This window comes from Cyprinodon variegatus, unplaced genomic scaffold (genome assembly GCF_000732505.1).
Source record: "Cyprinodon variegatus isolate N-32 unplaced genomic scaffold, C_variegatus-1.0 Scaffold185, whole genome shotgun sequence".
NCBI classification, from domain to species: Eukaryota; Metazoa; Chordata; class Actinopteri; order Cyprinodontiformes; family Cyprinodontidae; genus Cyprinodon; species Cyprinodon variegatus.
The window spans coordinates 323,679-340,476 of NW_015150638.1; the positions used below are offsets into that span (position 1 = coordinate 323,679).

General features: G+C 38.8%; 2 protein-coding genes across 3 annotated transcripts; one reads left to right on the top strand and one right to left on the bottom strand.

Moving 5' to 3' along the window:
- Positions 1-394: 394 nt before the first annotated feature.
- Positions 395-7,521, top strand: LOC107087501 (5-aminolevulinate synthase, erythroid-specific, mitochondrial-like). Of its 2 annotated transcripts, none has more exons than XM_015379098.1 (10): positions 395-508; positions 1,266-1,617; positions 1,727-1,819; positions 1,934-2,156; positions 3,036-3,220; positions 3,357-3,536; positions 4,077-4,241; positions 5,741-6,009; positions 6,183-6,345; positions 6,528-7,520. In XM_015379098.1, the coding sequence occupies exons 2-10, from the start codon at positions 1,287-1,289 to the stop codon at positions 6,689-6,691; spliced, it is 1,773 nt and encodes a 590-aa protein (XP_015234584.1). In that variant the 5' UTR covers positions 395-508; positions 1,266-1,286; the 3' UTR covers positions 6,692-7,520. The 2 variants fall into 2 exon arrangements, with proteins under 2 accessions (XP_015234584.1, XP_015234583.1); XM_015379097.1 differs by lacking the exon at positions 395-508 and adding an exon at positions 1,144-1,164 and having other exon boundaries at positions 6,528-7,521.
- On the bottom strand, positions 7,237-16,501 carry ttc34 (tetratricopeptide repeat domain 34). The gene is made up of 8 exons (XM_015379095.1): positions 16,377-16,501; positions 12,465-14,241; positions 11,137-11,359; positions 10,440-10,632; positions 10,175-10,341; positions 9,462-9,735; positions 9,132-9,346; positions 7,237-7,863 (listed from the first exon to the last, which is right to left on the bottom strand). Exons 2-8 carry the CDS (start codon positions 14,168-14,170, stop codon positions 7,321-7,323), a joined length of 3,321 nt encoding a protein of 1,106 aa, XP_015234581.1. The 5' UTR covers positions 14,171-14,241; positions 16,377-16,501; the 3' UTR covers positions 7,237-7,320.
- Between the last annotated feature and the right edge of the window lie 297 nt (positions 16,502-16,798).

The following is a 16,798-nucleotide window of genomic DNA, read 5'->3' on the forward strand; positions in this document are numbered from 1 at the left end:
CTCAGAGTACTCTGACCATTGTCCTTTTTTTGACAAAATAATTCACTCAATAAGTATTTATCAGATATAATATAATTGTGACTTACTGCTGCATATTTACTTTTAATAATAACAGTGAAAATTGCAAAACTACTTGTTAACCAATGAGTTTTGTTAATGTTTTTGTTAATATGCTCTAAGAAGACATTTTTAAATGTAAGCTGTCATGGATCCTAGGCCCAAAAAGGGTTTAGGATTAACATTTTCCTCTTAGTTGCATTGAATTCCCTCATTATTACATAATCATTTATCCTCAGACTCAACTGAAGCTGGACAGAGCAACTTGCAACTTTAATTGAGCCCTATCAGCATCTTTGCACCTCCCATACATACGTAAACAGCTCCCTTTTACAGGCCCCTCCCAGGCTGATTGCATGATACTCTTCAACATCTAGCACATAAGACTCAACGCCTTCTAACTTTCTGCCTATTTGCTGTTCTGAAGTTCGTCCTCAGTGCAGGTCAACGGGTAAGCTCACATTTCTTATTTGTTTAGCTATTTTATTTTTGGTTTATTGAACATTTATTTTGTTTTATTTTATTTAGGTTATTCATTCAGGTTATTAGTCTCAGTGTAACCCAAATGAGATGTTTGTTTTCTTTACATCTTGGCTGTTTTTCGTTTATATATTTTATTCAACTGATAGCAATGAAAGAAGCCAAAGTTAAACATAATAGCAATAATACATTGATATTTTTGAACAAAATCATTAGGCCTAAGAAAAGAAAACATTCCACCACAAGAAAGCCACAAATCCATCCCAAGAAATGCCTTATCAGTTGACCACAGTAGATACGGGGAACCGCCCTTTTCTGAAAATGAAACTAAATATGGTCAAACTAGTTGAAGAATTAAAGAAAAGCTGATTCTTTCTTTTTGTTTATATGTCAGAAGTTGCAGACTATTGAGTCAGAATGTTTTTTTTTTGCTTATTAGTATAAATTCTTCGATGGAAGACAAAAAGGTGGTATGTATCTGGACAATTTTTTTCAGTAATCAGCTGGTGATGTCGGTCAAGACAGCTCTTGAGCGCCTGCAGTGAACAGATAAGCTGAAGCTGAATGACACACCCTAAAGTAGAGCCCCCCCCAAAAAAAGCTGAAACATTACATCTGCTATGCCAGGTTTAGTCCCACTACTATTATTTCAAAAGCATGATTGCTTTACCATCTGATAAAACCTGTGCATTACTCACTGATTGCCTTATTTTCCTGTCTTTTATTAGAATAAGAACAGCTTTTGTAAGATGGCTGCCTTTCTTCATCACTGCCCCTTCCTGAAGGCTGTTCCAAAGCCAGCTCTAAGAAGAACTGGAGCTGCTTTGCTTTCTCTTGCCGACCAATGTCCAATCATTGCTCGGCAGATCACAGTTAGCGGTACAGGTTCTCTGGAGAAAAACCTGAGTTCATCATCCACCAGGCCAAATGGCCACCAGCTTCCAACACTGGACCAAAGGAGGAGGTTTGCTCAAACTGCCACTCAGGTTGCAGTGTCTGCATCGAAGGGCTGCCCCTTTGTCACTTCGCAGATTGGGATGGTGAAGGCAAGCCCTGAGGTCCAGGAGGACGTTGAAGAAGGTATGAAATGCTGGTAAAGACCACAGAAATCATAAGTTTGGCTCTAAGAGAAGCAAGTTTCAAAAAATGCACATATATGGACTCTCAAAGCTACTTCTACTTCTTGCAGGTTTGATGACTTCTCTGTTGAAAGGTTTAAAAGAGTCTGTGTTTCCATCGTCCCTTCAAACCAACACTGCCATCCACCTCAATGACAACATGGGTGAGCTTTATGAGTTCCAACATGCTCTTTATTTTATATGTTTAATTCCCTACAAACGTCTGAGGCAACTTGTATCTGAGCACTGATTTTATGCCTATATAATCCTCATTCCAGTTGGGCCAAGTTATGACTATGACAGCTTCTTTATGGAGAAGATCGCTGAGAAAAAGAAGGATCACACTTACAGAGTGTTTAAGACGGTGAACAGGAGTGCCAAAGAATTCCCTTATGCAGAGGATTACTCCAGCTCTGCTGAAAACGCCTCTCAGGTTTCCGTGTGGTGCAGCAATGACTATCTAGGAATGAGCCGTCACCCGAAGGTCGTGGATGCTATTAGGTATGTAGACGCAGCTGCAGGTAAAACCTGACTGTATTACAGTTATATTTTTATATTTGTCTCTAATTGAGTTCATCAGCATTCACAAAAATATGCAGAAGAAAGGCAGATCCAGAGACTGTCTATTGAGTCTATTCTAATTATTCTTTATTCTGTGCAGTATTCTGCCTAAACATTTTGAAAGATTAATATTTAAAATCCGTTTTGTTCATTGTCCAGTAAATGTTTTGGCGTCCGACTCAACTTAGGTGGAAGTTTGGCTTTTACTGTAAAACTGTTTCTCCTGCATCAGAATCTTCTTTTCTAAAATAACAGGAACATGGTTCAACATCTCTGATAAATGAAACCCAAACATCAAAGGCATTCAGAAAAATCAAACTAAAATATAACATAGCAACATAAAAACATTTCAATTCATTGTTTTTCAATAACTTCAGTGTACTTATTTTCCTATTGGTCTTTTTTTCCTTTGCTGATCTATTCTATTCTATTCTATTTTATTATATACTATCAGTATAAAAAAATATCAAAATGATTACTTGATTTTAGTTTTAAGCCCAAACCTTGAAGTCACTTATTGACAAAATGTTTATCTCATTTCTCAGAAAAAAAAAATGTTGGTCTGTTTCTGATTATACATCTGAATCTAATAAAAATTAAAAACATAAAAAAAATAATTCTGAAAACATTCATCTTTATTTCTCATAAAAGACAGCATTGCAAACAGGGAAGCCTGTTAAAATAAGATGACAAAATAAGATTCAAGTTAGACAATATTACTACAGAAATAGATTGACTATTATTGTCAAAATAATAAAATTTTCATACAATAAAGGATTCAGGCTTGCCAAAGTATTTTGATGTTGTGGTTGTCCTCAGAGATGCCCTGGAGAATCACGGGGCAGGAGCAGGTGGGACCAGGAACATTTCTGGCACCAGCAACTTCCATGTGTCTATGGAAAAGGAGCTCGCCCAGCTGCACAAGAAAGACGCTGCTCTGGTGTTTTCCTCCTGCTTTGTTGCAAATGACTCCACCCTCTTCACTCTGGCTAAAATGCTTCCAGGTAAGTGGAACCTGTGAGCTGGATGAATACATTGAAAATTTAGAACTGGAGAAAGTTGTTCCAGTCTGAACCAAAACCACCGAACTCTGGATATAAGTAGCCGTTTATTTTATGGGGTGTTCTCTCTTCTGTGCAGGCTGTGAGATCTACTCAGATGCAGGGAACCATGCATCAATGATCCAAGGCATCAGGAACAGCAGAGCCAAACGCTTCATCTTCCGCCACAACGACAGCCGACATCTGGAGGAACTGCTGCAGCAGTCAGACCCAAAGACTCCAAAGATAGTGGCCTTTGAGACTGTGCACTCAATGAACGGTGGGTCTCTTACATTCATAAGGACCTTCATGCAAGTGAAAAATACATACACTGTAGTGTCTCATTATTTCTTTTAATAGCTGTTGGTCCTTTATGTTTCCATTTACCTGGCTTTTTGCTGTTGATATGCAATGACAAACAAAAAGAGTTTTATTCTATTCTATTTGTTGTCATGTCTTAAAATGATTGAACAACAGGTGGGTCAGGGTTTTCCTCCAGGGGTTTGCATACTATAATTAATTTAGCATAAGTTGTGGCCTTTAAAACAGCATTAAACTAGTAGTTCATCAGGAAACCTGCTTTGGTCTTGATTTTTTTGAAAATAAAAGAGAATATTGGATATCAACAAATGAGACTGCATTAAGAACTCTGTTGAATTTTACCTAAGTAAACATGTTTGAGAAAAATCCCCCAAATCCCACCAAAGTAAAGATAAACACACAAAAATACTGAAGTGCATTCAGCAATCAGATGAACATATGCACAGTTGATGTGCTGCAATTTTTAACAAAGCTGATTATCTCTCTTTTGGGTCTCCAGGAGCCATATGTCCTTTAGAAGAGCTGTGTGACGTTGCTCATCGCTATGGAGCCCTGACTTTTGTGGATGAAGTCCACGCTGTGGGTCTGTATGGGGCCCATGGTGCCGGAGTCGGAGAGAGAGACAACGTGATGCATAAGATTGACGTGGTGTCCGGAACCTTGGGTGAGTTTGTTTGAAATAGCTTCTCTGAAATATAACAGTTTTGCTTTTTCATTTTGGAAATTGTCAATTATTTTTGACATGAACAAATTATTCTGTTTTAATTTCTACAAACTTTGTAAAGGAAGTGCAAATATGTAGGTTTAAACTGAATTCGTTTCTGTCGGTGCTAATCTCCAATGCCAAGCCAGTTCTATACAAACCGACACACTGTCCTTAAGCCAAAATAGCCGCAAAAACTTTCTCCATATGACTTTTCTGAAGTGCAGAAAAGGCTTAAGCTTTCATCAGTGGAGCAGGCGTTTTATCAGCTGGGTGTCGGTTCTCCTCCCTCTCTGGCGGCACTGATAAAGCTATCCTCATGCAGTTCATGCTGAGTGTAACTAAGGACAGCTGCAATGATTCAGAAAGAAAACAACATAAACTAATCCAAGATTATTACCCTTGACATTTGCATCTCATTTGTCCTGTTGGTGCGACGCTCCAGGAGTTTTACCTTTATTTAATCATTTAATATACATTCAATAACACTGAGACCATGGAACTGTAGAGAACTGATGAACAGCAATATTACTGACCTGTATTAAATTTTTAAAACTAGGGCTTATATATTGTGTGTTTGGAATATATTTTGCACAAACAAAAAACTCTGGAATTAGCAGCAGTAAATTTTGTTTGCTGAACATTGAGATAGAAGATGTTGCAGCTGTAAAAAGTAAAAGAACATTTCCTAAAATAGTTACATATAAATTCCTGAAACTCTTTGTTTTTTGTAATTTGGCTAATTCTTTTTGTTCTAGATTAGTTGCCATTTACAAAATTATTTTTTTGTTTTATCATTTCTCATTTCTATTTCCATTATATATTATATAATAGACCCACCATGACCCTGACGGAATAAGAAAATATGAACGTATTTTTGAAATGAGGAATCAATGTGTTTGGAAGTTTGGCCTTAGGTGTACCTCTGTTTATCAAAAAGGTTATGAATCTACCCATCAGAAGCTTTAAAAAGCTCTGACATCATCTTTTGGGAAGACTAAAACATATGGAATTGAAGACATTTTTAAAAATCTAATTATCCTAACATTTAACAAACAGGAATAATTTACCCTAAAACAAGCTATGTTTAAATTATTTTGATGTCAGATAGAGACAACAGTGTAATTGAACCTTTAAAACTGTTTTCTGCTGAGAATCACAAAACTTGTTTCTGTATTTGTTTTGAGGAAATCTTTGATTAAATGTCATTTAGAAAAAATCTTTCCAAATATATTAAAAGAAAAAAATATATATTATGCTCCATTAAACGTAATAGGTTGTGCATTATATATTATTCATCCTCTAAAAAAAAAGTCTGCGAAAATTGTTAGCATTGTAAAGAAACAATAACTTAAGTTTATATATTTATACAGCCTGATTTTAATAAAAAATAATTACATTATTTTACTCATTCATGTCACACTGGCACAGACATAATCAGTCTTATGTTACTGCTTAAGGAAAGGCGTTTGGTTGCGTCGGAGGCTATATTGCCAGCAGCGCTGCCCTGGTGGACACGGTGCGCTCCTACGCAGCAGGCTTCATCTTCACCACTGCTCTGCCCCCAATGGTTCTGGCTGGGGCTCTGGAGTCTGTGCGGGTCCTGAGGAGCACCGAGGGCCAGGGGCTGCGCAGGGCCCACCAGAGGAATGTGAAACTCATGAGGCAGCTGCTCATGGACAAAGGCCTACCTGTCATTAACTGCCCGAGCCACATCATCCCCATTCGGGTAGGATGGGTCCCCTTATATTTAGAATTAGTCATATACTGCCAAGTTCAGTTTAAATGATAATTTCCACATACAATTGTAGAGTTTTTTTGTATAAAAAAGAACATTTTACATAATTTTTCTCATCATATATTCCAAACCTTACATAAAAGTGTGCCTGTCCTGTTTTCCAGGTCAGCAATGCTGAGCTGAACACTAAGGTGAGCGACATCTTAATGGAGAGACACAACATTTATGTCCAGGCCATTAACTACCCCACTGTGCCTCGTGGTGAGGAGCTGCTGCGCCTTGCTCCATCTCCCCATCATGACCCCAGCATGATGGAGGACTTTGTGGGTGAGTGTGGATTTTTACTACATTGAGGTCAGAAATGCATGAGTCCATGCAGGGGATTTATCTTTTTAAAGTGTTTCGGTGACCTCTGTCACAACATAAATTAAAACACACACACACACACACACACACACAAATCTGTTTTAAATTCCTAACTATTATCAATTTCCTTTTTGTACTTACAGTGAAACTTGTGGATGTCTGGCAGGAGGTGGGTCTCCCTCTCAATAGCCCAGCCACAGCCTCCTGTACCTTCTGTGACCGTCCACTACACTTTGACCTCATGAGTGAATGGGAGAAATCCTACTTTGGCAATATGGAGCCCCAATATATCACTGTGTCTGCTTAATGACAAAGTACATGCTGCGTCTCTCTCTACACATAATGCACAAACAGTAAAAGCATATCTTTAATGAATCCCAATTAACTCAACCCATACAGATAAACATATTAATGCCCGGATATTGTATTTAAATTATCCTTTACATTTTAAACCCAGTATTTATTTGTTGCTTTTCTGTTTTTGTTTTTTGGCTTTTCAAAGAGTGTTTGCTGCCATGAATAAAATTTAAGAAATGTCTCCTGCATTTTAAAAACTCGAAACCTGCACATTTGGCACTTTTTAAAAATACTCCTCTTCAGGAGGGACAGTTTGAAATAAATATCAAGGGTTGAAGTCCTGCTTTTCTGTCAATTAAGAACCTATATCAATTGCTTGTTTTTATAGTGACTTTACTAATGTTCTGATGGTAAATGTAATATGTACTATATTCAGGTAATCTGATTGTGTTGTTCAGTACTAAAAAAATAACAATATATTTCACATTAAACATACCTCCATCGTGGAAGACATCAAGTAAAGTGATGTGCATTAATAACAAGGATTTATGTTATAAGAATCTAGAAGATGTTTCATCAGTTTGATCGTTTCTCCAACAAACAAAGCTTCTGTGTCCACCTTATGTTTTTTAATCAGTGCTAGTTGACATTGCATGGGCTGGCCACTTCTCGTTTGACCTTTGATCTAAGTCTGCGAAGCTCTGCGTTCTCACTGTCCACAACCAGGCCATATTCAATCAGTGTGTAAGCTTTATCAAGCTGCTGCTCCCCATACTGCTGCAGAGCCCCTCGCATGAAGCACTCAGCCAGACGCTGCTTTCCGAGACCTTCCTCTATGCAGTGAAGGGCCTGTTCCTTGTGGAGGTCCAGAGCCTGTGTGAAATCCTCCAGAGCTGCTCCTTCTTTGGAGCACAGCACCAAGCTGTGGCCTCGCCGACACATGTCTTCCACGCAGATTCTGGGGTCGTCTGGGCAGCTAGCGACAGGTCCATGTTTCTGGATAACTTTGTCCATGTCAGCTATGGCTAATCCATGTAAGCCAAGCTGTGCCAAGCATGCAGCCCGTTGGCGAAGATACTGTGATCTGTGATGGCCCGCTGCTTGTACTGCCACTGTCAGGAGTGTGAGAGCCTGGTCCCACTGACCAGATGATGACAAGACGCTGGCTTCCTGGGCTGCTGCCTGTTGAGGTTTAAAAAGCAGATCTATTTATATTTCTCTCTTTTTTTTATTGAATAATTGAGTTTAGTGAACATTGATAACTAAATTAAATTAAAAACCAAGTTAAAAGATACTAAAGCAAACTTTATAATAGATGCAGTACCACACAAAATGACACCTCTTGACCTGTTTACATAAGGTCACAAAATGTTTCATGATTTCAAATTTAAAGAGAAATTAAACATGGCGCATATATATTTGTAAATAAAAATATACGTGGCATGCATTTATTCTCACATTTGTACTAATGTGAGAATCTCATATTAGCACACCTATAGGCTGAATTTAATAAACCCAGTTTGATATCGAGTTTCTATCAAGATCAGTTTTTAGGTTTTGTTGCATGTTCTGGTTCAGACAACATTTAAATAAATGCATATATTTTTTCAAAATTCTTCCTCTTTAGCGTTGGCTTAATTTTTAGGGTCTTTGTCCTGCTGGAAATGAACCTCAGTCCCAGCATTAACACGTGATACAAATTAGCTAATTAACTGTGTCAATTAGGGCTGCTGCTGCTAGCTACTTTGAGACACAGCAGGCAAACCTGCAGCAAGCCGGGCGATGGGAAAGAAGGAGAAGATGATGAGAAAAAGTGAAAGAAAGTGTGGACTGCTGGAAGAACTGCGGTGAACTGGTGAAAGGCCCTGACACAATTTGAGTATATTTGGCTAAATCTACTGCTGTGAAGCAGGATTCTTGAGAATGACCATAATTAAAAATAAATATGGATCCAGGCTCAAAATGAGAACCTTGATATATGCTTGAGAATGGTGTTGTCTCCATTCAAAGCCTGGTTTAAAGCCTTGCAGGGCAGCGTAAAGCCCACTGCTCTCATTAAGCCAGAAAAAGCTAAGAAAAAAAAAGTGGTCAGTTCAGGTGTTTTATAATATGTGAATCATGAAATTGTCTATTTACCAAACTGAATGATTGTTGTTCTCTACTTAAAAAAACACATTAGATCTTTAAAAAGTAAAAAAAAAAAAAATCTTTTTTTAATTTTATTTAAATATTCAATGGATGCATAAACACCTCATTTTATTTCAGTTAAATTTTGTTTATAGTAACAGATTATAATAAAAAAAATTCTGCTGACCTTTACTGCTGATTTTCTTTATTTGGACCCCGTTGATGTTTAATTGGTTACCCCTGGTTTAGGATAATCATATACCAAAATGTATCCCCCACTCTCACAGTGGTACTAAGGGTTTGACTCTTGCACTAAGACTTACCTGTGCCACGTATTTCCGCTGATTAAATGGGATCAGAGCCAGCAAGAAGTCCAGACTAGGTCTATCTTTTTCATGGAGTTTGCTGAGCCTGTAGGCTGCGGTGCTGTATTTCTGCTGCCAGGTTTCCAACACTCCCAGCCTGGCCTGGGCTGCTGCATCCCTTGGTTCCAAGCCAAATACCTTGCAGAGATGGCTGGAAGCTGACTTAATATCACCTGAAGGAGACAGACCCACCTAATGACAGCCAAACTACAGCCCTATAGCTAGAAAATGTTCAGACAGAAACAATTTCATATTTTCTTTGTACATGTTGTTAAGACAGTGACCAACCTTTAGCTAAAAGTGTGTCCACATAGAGAAGATGCCATTTGGGGTTTCTGCTGTCAGTTCTCATTAAAACTCCACCAATTAGGAAAGCCTCCCTGAGCTGCTCATTGTGGCATGGAACTGAATGAGTGCTCACAGTGTTTGACAAAGTGCTGCGACAGAACTGATGCAGCCAATCACAGAGCAGCTTCTGGGCTTTGTCCTTGAGAAGAAGGATCTCTTTGATGACTGCTTTGGCTTCTATCTGAAGAGCTGTGAGGATATCCTGAACACATTCCTGGATAGGAAGAAGAGAAAGCTGTGACAGATGTCAGCACTATCATTCTCACAAGCTTAACATTGGCCAACTGCTAATAGTTACTGTGACCTCTGACATCATGAAGACTAGAGTTTCATTTTTATTCCAGTTTAGGATAGATTTAAAGGGGAAAAAAATCTTCTCAATAGCATGCATCAATAAACAAATACATTTAGTACAGAAGATCTGCTTGACTACTCAAAAAGCCTATGTGTTGACTCAGGGTGACACACAGTTGCATATATATAGCAGGCTAATATTGTAAAAATACTAAGATGGTTTTATCTGATCGGCCCAAAAATTCTCAAATAATTATTGAGTTAGTGAGTCTTTGTTATTCATAAATTCTGGATCTTTTAGATTCAGATGAAACCCATCCACTGTTAAGACAGTTTCACATGTTTTAAAAGAAAAATACCTTTTGTTGATTGAGCATGAGGTATGTGAATCCCCTTCCACAGAGAGCAGCAACATGTTTTGGATGCTCCTTTAAAATGGCACTGAAATCAAATATGGCTGTTTTTCTCTGGCCAAGTAATACATAACACCTTGCTCTTTCCAACAGAGAATCTGCTGCCTTGCCACCTTAAAAAAAGATTGCAGTATTCCAATATAATAATTGTTGTAAAAAAAATAAATTTTTTACAACACAATATCAAGAACTTTTTAGTAAAGTGAATCACCAGAGGCCATGATAGCAATAGAAAGATGCGTCACAGCTTCCCTGACAGAGCTTTCCTCTCTTGAGCCGTCCAGGATCCGTTTAGCCGCAGCGTGACAGTGTCCCTGCAGCAGTGCTCGGTCTTTCTGTTGTGCCACAGCCAGCAGGCTGCGCAGGCAACTTGTATCACTGCACGCGATAAGCTTTTTCAGCAGCTGTAGTAGAAAATGGATAAGAGGGTAGTTAATTGGGTAGTTACTCCCTCAAAGTTATAAGTTGATGAGATCTACTGTCTTTGGTCTAGAAATTAGAGCCAACTGTCACCTTGAAGAAACTCCCTAAATCACTGAAGAAGAAAAATTGTCTATTTGGCTCATGCCTCATAGTAGACATAATTAAAAATGATTGTACTGAGTAAGATACCTGCCGGTAACTTTGTGTTTTAGTATGTGAAATAAAACAAAGAGAGATTTACTGTGTTTCCTTTTGTAGAGAAATGGGATTGAATAAACCTTCTATAAATTACAAAGTGTAACTAAAAGGCTTTAAATGAATTCCTGAAGGTCTTTGTTTTATGACTCACATTAAATGTCTGGAAAGTTGTTTGAATAAATTACAGGATAACTGGGTTTGGTTGTTTGCTTGTCTGGCTCCTCTAATGCTATGTTATAAATCATCATAAATAAAAAAAATATAATTTTTCTCTCTAACCGTTGTACCTGATTGGTGTCATAAAGAAAGCCTCTGTGGAGCTGAAGGAGTGCGAGGCGAGCCAGGAGAGGAGCCCGAGGATTGGGGGAACCTGCAGACAGTAATAACCTATAGGCCTCCTCTACCCGGCCAAGCTGGTACAAGGCATCTGCTGTGAGGATGAGAGGCCCATCAGCTTTGGGCTGTAGATCCATGAGCAACCCAGCCAGGGAATGGACACCAGCAGGAGTTCTAATGTACAAACCAAGAAAAAAGGAGCAGACATAACATGCATTACAATGATAACATGATTGTAATGCTTTATTACAAGGGTCTATCTATTTTTTATACATTTGTATTTGTACATTTGTAAGTATTCAAATGCTCAAGTTTAGTTTTTTTTAATGTTACAAACATCATAAATATATGTATTGTGTCACACATCTGTATTGAGCTCTGTTTACTATGACACCCTTAAACAAAATGCAGTGCAGCCTTTTGCGATCAGAAAAAAAACATAATTAGTAAAGCCATTTATTATTAGACATAGGTAAACAAATAAACAACTTGCAGCATCCCAAAGACTAAAGAAAACACTCAACAGGTTGGGATTTAAGTTAGGGATTTGTTAAGAGCGAGTTAGGGTTGGAGAACAACACCCAAAGCTTTGAATATTTCATGAAAAATTCTTCGTAAAATGAAGCATGGAATCGAATGTCAGGGGGGAAAAAAAAACTTAACATCCTGCTGAACAAACACTGTCCTTCAAGCTTTGGGAATGTTTTTCAGCAGTATACACAGGGAAGCTGAACAGATCTAACGTTAAAACAGATGTAGTTACAAACAAGGTAATCCTGAGGGAAAATTATGTTCGAGGCTACAAACAATTAGGGCTGGAGCTGAGATAAAACTTTTAGTAATAGAATGAAAGTAAGTATACTGCCGGAGTTAGAATGGATGGTTTAAATAAAGACATGTTTTACTATGCTTTTAGATATTTAGGAGATTTATAATATTCTTTCCTCTTTCAGAAATGCACAAATTTGTGTTGCACTAACATCAATTCTAATAAACACATTGCTGTTCGTGGTTGTGATGTGACGAAACATTGCAAGCTTCGCATTATTATGGCAGTGTAATAAATGTAATGCTTTAGTTTATTATCAGTGGTGAGATGTGTTTTCCAGGTATGAGACCATCTACAACCCTTCATACTTGTTTTAGCTAAATATGTGTGAGTTTTGTTATAATGTGTCAACTCATGAATTTCTAACATTAATAGCAAGACAGGCACCATATAACTTATCTTATGTATGTGTTTATACTAAATAACCTATAGAAACGATAAACATCATACCCTGATCTGTGGTCCTCCCTCTTCGAAGGCGCCTGCAGCGGCTCCTGTTGTGTGACACGCTGTTGATCCTCACTTGAACAGGACTTGGATCTGTCCCCTGCCGACCCTTCCAGCATGACTCGCCCCTGCTCTAGCAGAACTGTAAACAGAAGCCCCCTGAAGTTCCACGGTACTAAGCAGCGAACAGTCAGAGCTGTTTCCTGAGGATCCAGCCTGCTGGCTGTCATAAAGTCCAGAGCTGTGAGGTAATTTGACCCAGCCATCATGCGCAGCAGCCCCCTGCCACAGAGTGCCCGCACACAGCTGGCAGGGTGAGGGGTGTTGTGTTCTATCACAGCTTGGAAGTCTTTTAATGCCTCCTTGTGATCACCAGAAAGAAGTCGGCCATATCCACAAAGAACTTTGACAGTGTTGTGATAGCTTTGCTGTCCTTGGGCAGCAGCTAGTTGGCTACAGATGGAGAGAGCCTCTTTGTGCTCCCCTCTGAGTAGGAGACAGTCAGCCAGTCTCACCCGCAGCTCTCTGCCTCCTCCATCAGGCTCTAAATGGCACAGAGTACGTAAGGCAGTGATAACCAGGTCAAGGAGCTCAACTCCCTCTGTAGACCTCAGGTCTGCACGGACAGCGACCCTCTCCCTGAAAACAGACAGACCTCTCTCTGCCTGCTGACGGAGATGGCTGCGAGCTGCAACCCCTGTCCCACAATCATCAAAGAGCTTTTTGAAGTAAGTTCTGGCGGTGGCAGGATGGATCTCAAATGCTTCTCCCAGATCTGTGCAGTTCTCAGCAGCTTTTCCACCTGCTGAGAGGCAAGCAGCTGCTCGGCATGTTAAAAGCCTAGCTTTCCTCTCAAGATCACCCTGGAGTAATTTGCCTTCAGAATCTACTGGCCATTTCTGATGTAGAAGTGAAGAGTACACCTCTGCACTCTCTGCAAACCTACCCATCAAGAAGAAATCTGCTGCTTGAAGTTCCTGTACTTCTCTGTCATCAGGGGAGAGGGTCATTAAAAACTCAACAGCTATAGAAAAATCCTGTAAATCTATTGTTTCCTTCTCATCTGTGGTCGCTGCTTTCTTATTATATAATGCAATATGGGGACATGTTTGTATTATTTGGTCTTTAAAGGCTTTTACTATTTTGGGCAGGTGCGCAGCTTGTCTGGTGTGGATTAGTGAGACAGTTTCTAATTTGTTACCATGATAAGCTTTTAGGTAAAGTCTCACTCCCTTCAGACTGTGAGGTTGTGAAAAAAGATAGGCCAGAGCTTGGGTTATCTCCAGCAAAATACGAGTCGAACCTTCTAGATGAGGATTACATTTGCCTTCAAGTAGGGCTGTGCAGCGTGCAGAAATCTCCTCACAGCCAAACCCGCCACTCTGCAGAAGTGATTCCATTTTAAAAATTGTGGCAGACAAATTGTTAGGGCACAGTGTGGATAGAAAAACAGCCAAAAGGCCTTTATTAAAACTCTCAGCAGACTGGCTGCCCTCAGGACTGTCCAGCCAGCCTTCTAGAGTAGAAATGACCTTTTCCAGACTAGATCTTTCCAGCTTTCTCATGTGGGACACAGCAGAGGTTGCATGAGTCCTGAAGGCAGACATGTACAGTGAGGTGGCCTTCCCCAACTTTCCATTTTTAAGGAAACTGTCCCCATCAGCACACAGCTCTGAAGCACTGACTTTAGGGCAAACTGAAGCACTCATGATTAGAACAATGTCCCTCTCTCTTTTTTACTCTCTTCAGTTCTTCATGCGGTAATAATATTGATATCCCACTGTGAAAAGAGGAAAATACTACAATTAATACCCAGTACACTCAAATTTTGCAAAGTCCAGTGAATTGCTTTACACCAAATATATTTGTTCAGTCTGACTGAGCATGGGAAATTGTGCAAAGAAAGTATTAAAAACTTCAGCTCCGGGTGTAAGAGGCTGGTAGAAACATTTCTCAAAATACATTAGCATGTAATTATTGCACGCGTTACTCATGGTGAAAATTATACACCACACTTACCAGTTTGCTTGTTTTTTAAGATTATTCTTAGGAAATAATGGCTTTTGTTTGTTGTTGTTTTTTATGGGTAATACGTCATGATTTTCTGATCTGTATTTTTAGTTGTGTTTTCAGTTACACTTTGATTTATGTTATTCTGTGTTTTCTAGTCATTAGTTTCATTTCCATTTAGTGTAATTTAAGTTCTAATATAAATATATTTAAGCCCTGTTGTATTGCCTGGTTACTCTCTGTTGCTCCCTCTGTTGCCTCCATCCCCCCTTCGCTCCCTTCTAGTTGCTTCTGCCCACACCTTCTCCCAATCAGTTGTTTGCTCCATTCATTGTTCTATTTAGCATTTATGCTTTTACTCTGTAGTTACTTTTGGCTGGGTTATCTTCCTTCCCTTTGGAAGTTCTGTTCTCCTCTGCTTGGATTCCTGTGTTCCCTGGTTAGTTATTTCTGGATTCATACTTCTGTTGCCACAACTCTAATTATTAAAACAGCAAGAAACCACCTAAGCTGGTGTATTTAGGTCCTCTACAAACCTTCACTCAACTTGACATAGTAGGCAAACAGGAAATGGGATTAGAAAGAGGTGGATGGTTTGCAATCTGTCGAACCTTAAGTGTAACAGCAGCATAGAGAACTAAGGGCTTGCTTAACCCCTGCACCACCCCATGCCAATTTTTCATAAACGTTTCTAAGACTACTGAAACATCGCAAAAATGTGAATGTCAGAAAAAAGTTAAGTAATTTATTAGAATATTGCAGAGATTCAGTTCATTACACATCAATAAAAGTATTTCAAGCCTTTTATATAATGGTATTTTGAAGACTATGGCTTTTAGATGATAAAATCCTCAAATCTGTCTCAAGAAATTTAAATACTAAAATAAACATTTAAATTTCATGATTTTAAATCCTAAACAGCTATTTAACTTAAATCCCCTGGATAAGTGTGAAGAACTTTTAAATGCTCTCAGTCTGGATCAGTAAGCTTCACGATCATAGAGGAGACGCTGACCGGAGGTGTCCAAAAGATCTTTCGTACTTTTAAAGAGGAGGAATCACAAAAAGTCATATTTATAGTGGCTGATTGTGCAACCAGTCATATATGCAGATAACAAAATAAAAGGGATAACTGCAACCTTGAGAGGATTTTTGAGGCCCTACATGCTCCAATAGAGGCTGGGAGTCAGTGTACACTGAAAAAAGTGACTTTTGGTGCAGTAAACTCTATTAGAGTATTCGTCATAATTTCTACTCAGTATTTTTAAGCTTCAGTAAAAACTAGGGTTTCTGAAGTAAAATTAAACGTGTTTATTGATGTATTACATGAATTTTGGGGAAAGAGTAAGTTTTGGGAGGAAAATTAAAGAACCCAGATCCCTCAATAAAAATGGCCTGAAGTCTGCTATCAAACTAACCTATTAGATCAAACAGAATCTCAGACTAATTCTGCAAAAGGACATCAAAAATACAGAGTGTATATTTTTTAGTAGCTCAACTTTTTCGCTTAGTTTTTTTAAACACTGGAGTGTGAATTATTCTATTTATTTCCTTTGGATTATTTCAACAGATTGGTGCCACCATGATGATGATAATCGCCAAAAATGAAAACTTAACTAAAGTAAAAAAACAAAAACAAAAAGAAAGAAAGAAAGAAAGAAAGAAAGAAAGAAAGAAAGAAAGAAAGAAAGAAAGAAAAAACATAAACATAAACAAACAAACAAAAAAATCAGCCTCTGAACTGAAAAAAAATATACATCAATTCTTGTAATGAACAATAAGGAAATGTCCCAACGCCCCCATGTGGTCATATTGCTGACAACATCAGCCTCTTCTAACTTCTGTTTTTTATCACCAAAACCAACTAACGCGTGAATACACAGAGAAAGAAAACCACCAACCTACCCCCGGTGGTAGTCTTAGAGTTTCCTGATCTTCACTTTCTTTTTTTCTTTTCACGAAGAGCCTGGGAGCAGGCGAGCCGGGCTCCCCTTCAGAAACGGATCCACTGTTTACGCACGGTTGCTATGGCAACGCGAGTTTGCCCTAATTAAATGAACTCAAACGTCTTTATTTAAGATTTGTCAATTAAATAGAAGAGACGAACTGTGATTTTTTCACACAAAAAAAACACACACACCACGATGCCTCACATGTTGGTAAAGCAATGCCTCGCTTTGCCTCCTCCTCCTGCAGCTCAGGTTGCGGCCTGTTGCCATTAGAAACCACAAAAAGCCCCCTGCTTCCTAGTTATGACCCTTCGGGCTGCACGTGGACAAGGTAATTTCACAACTAGTTTATGCACAGCAAAAGCACAGAAAACAACA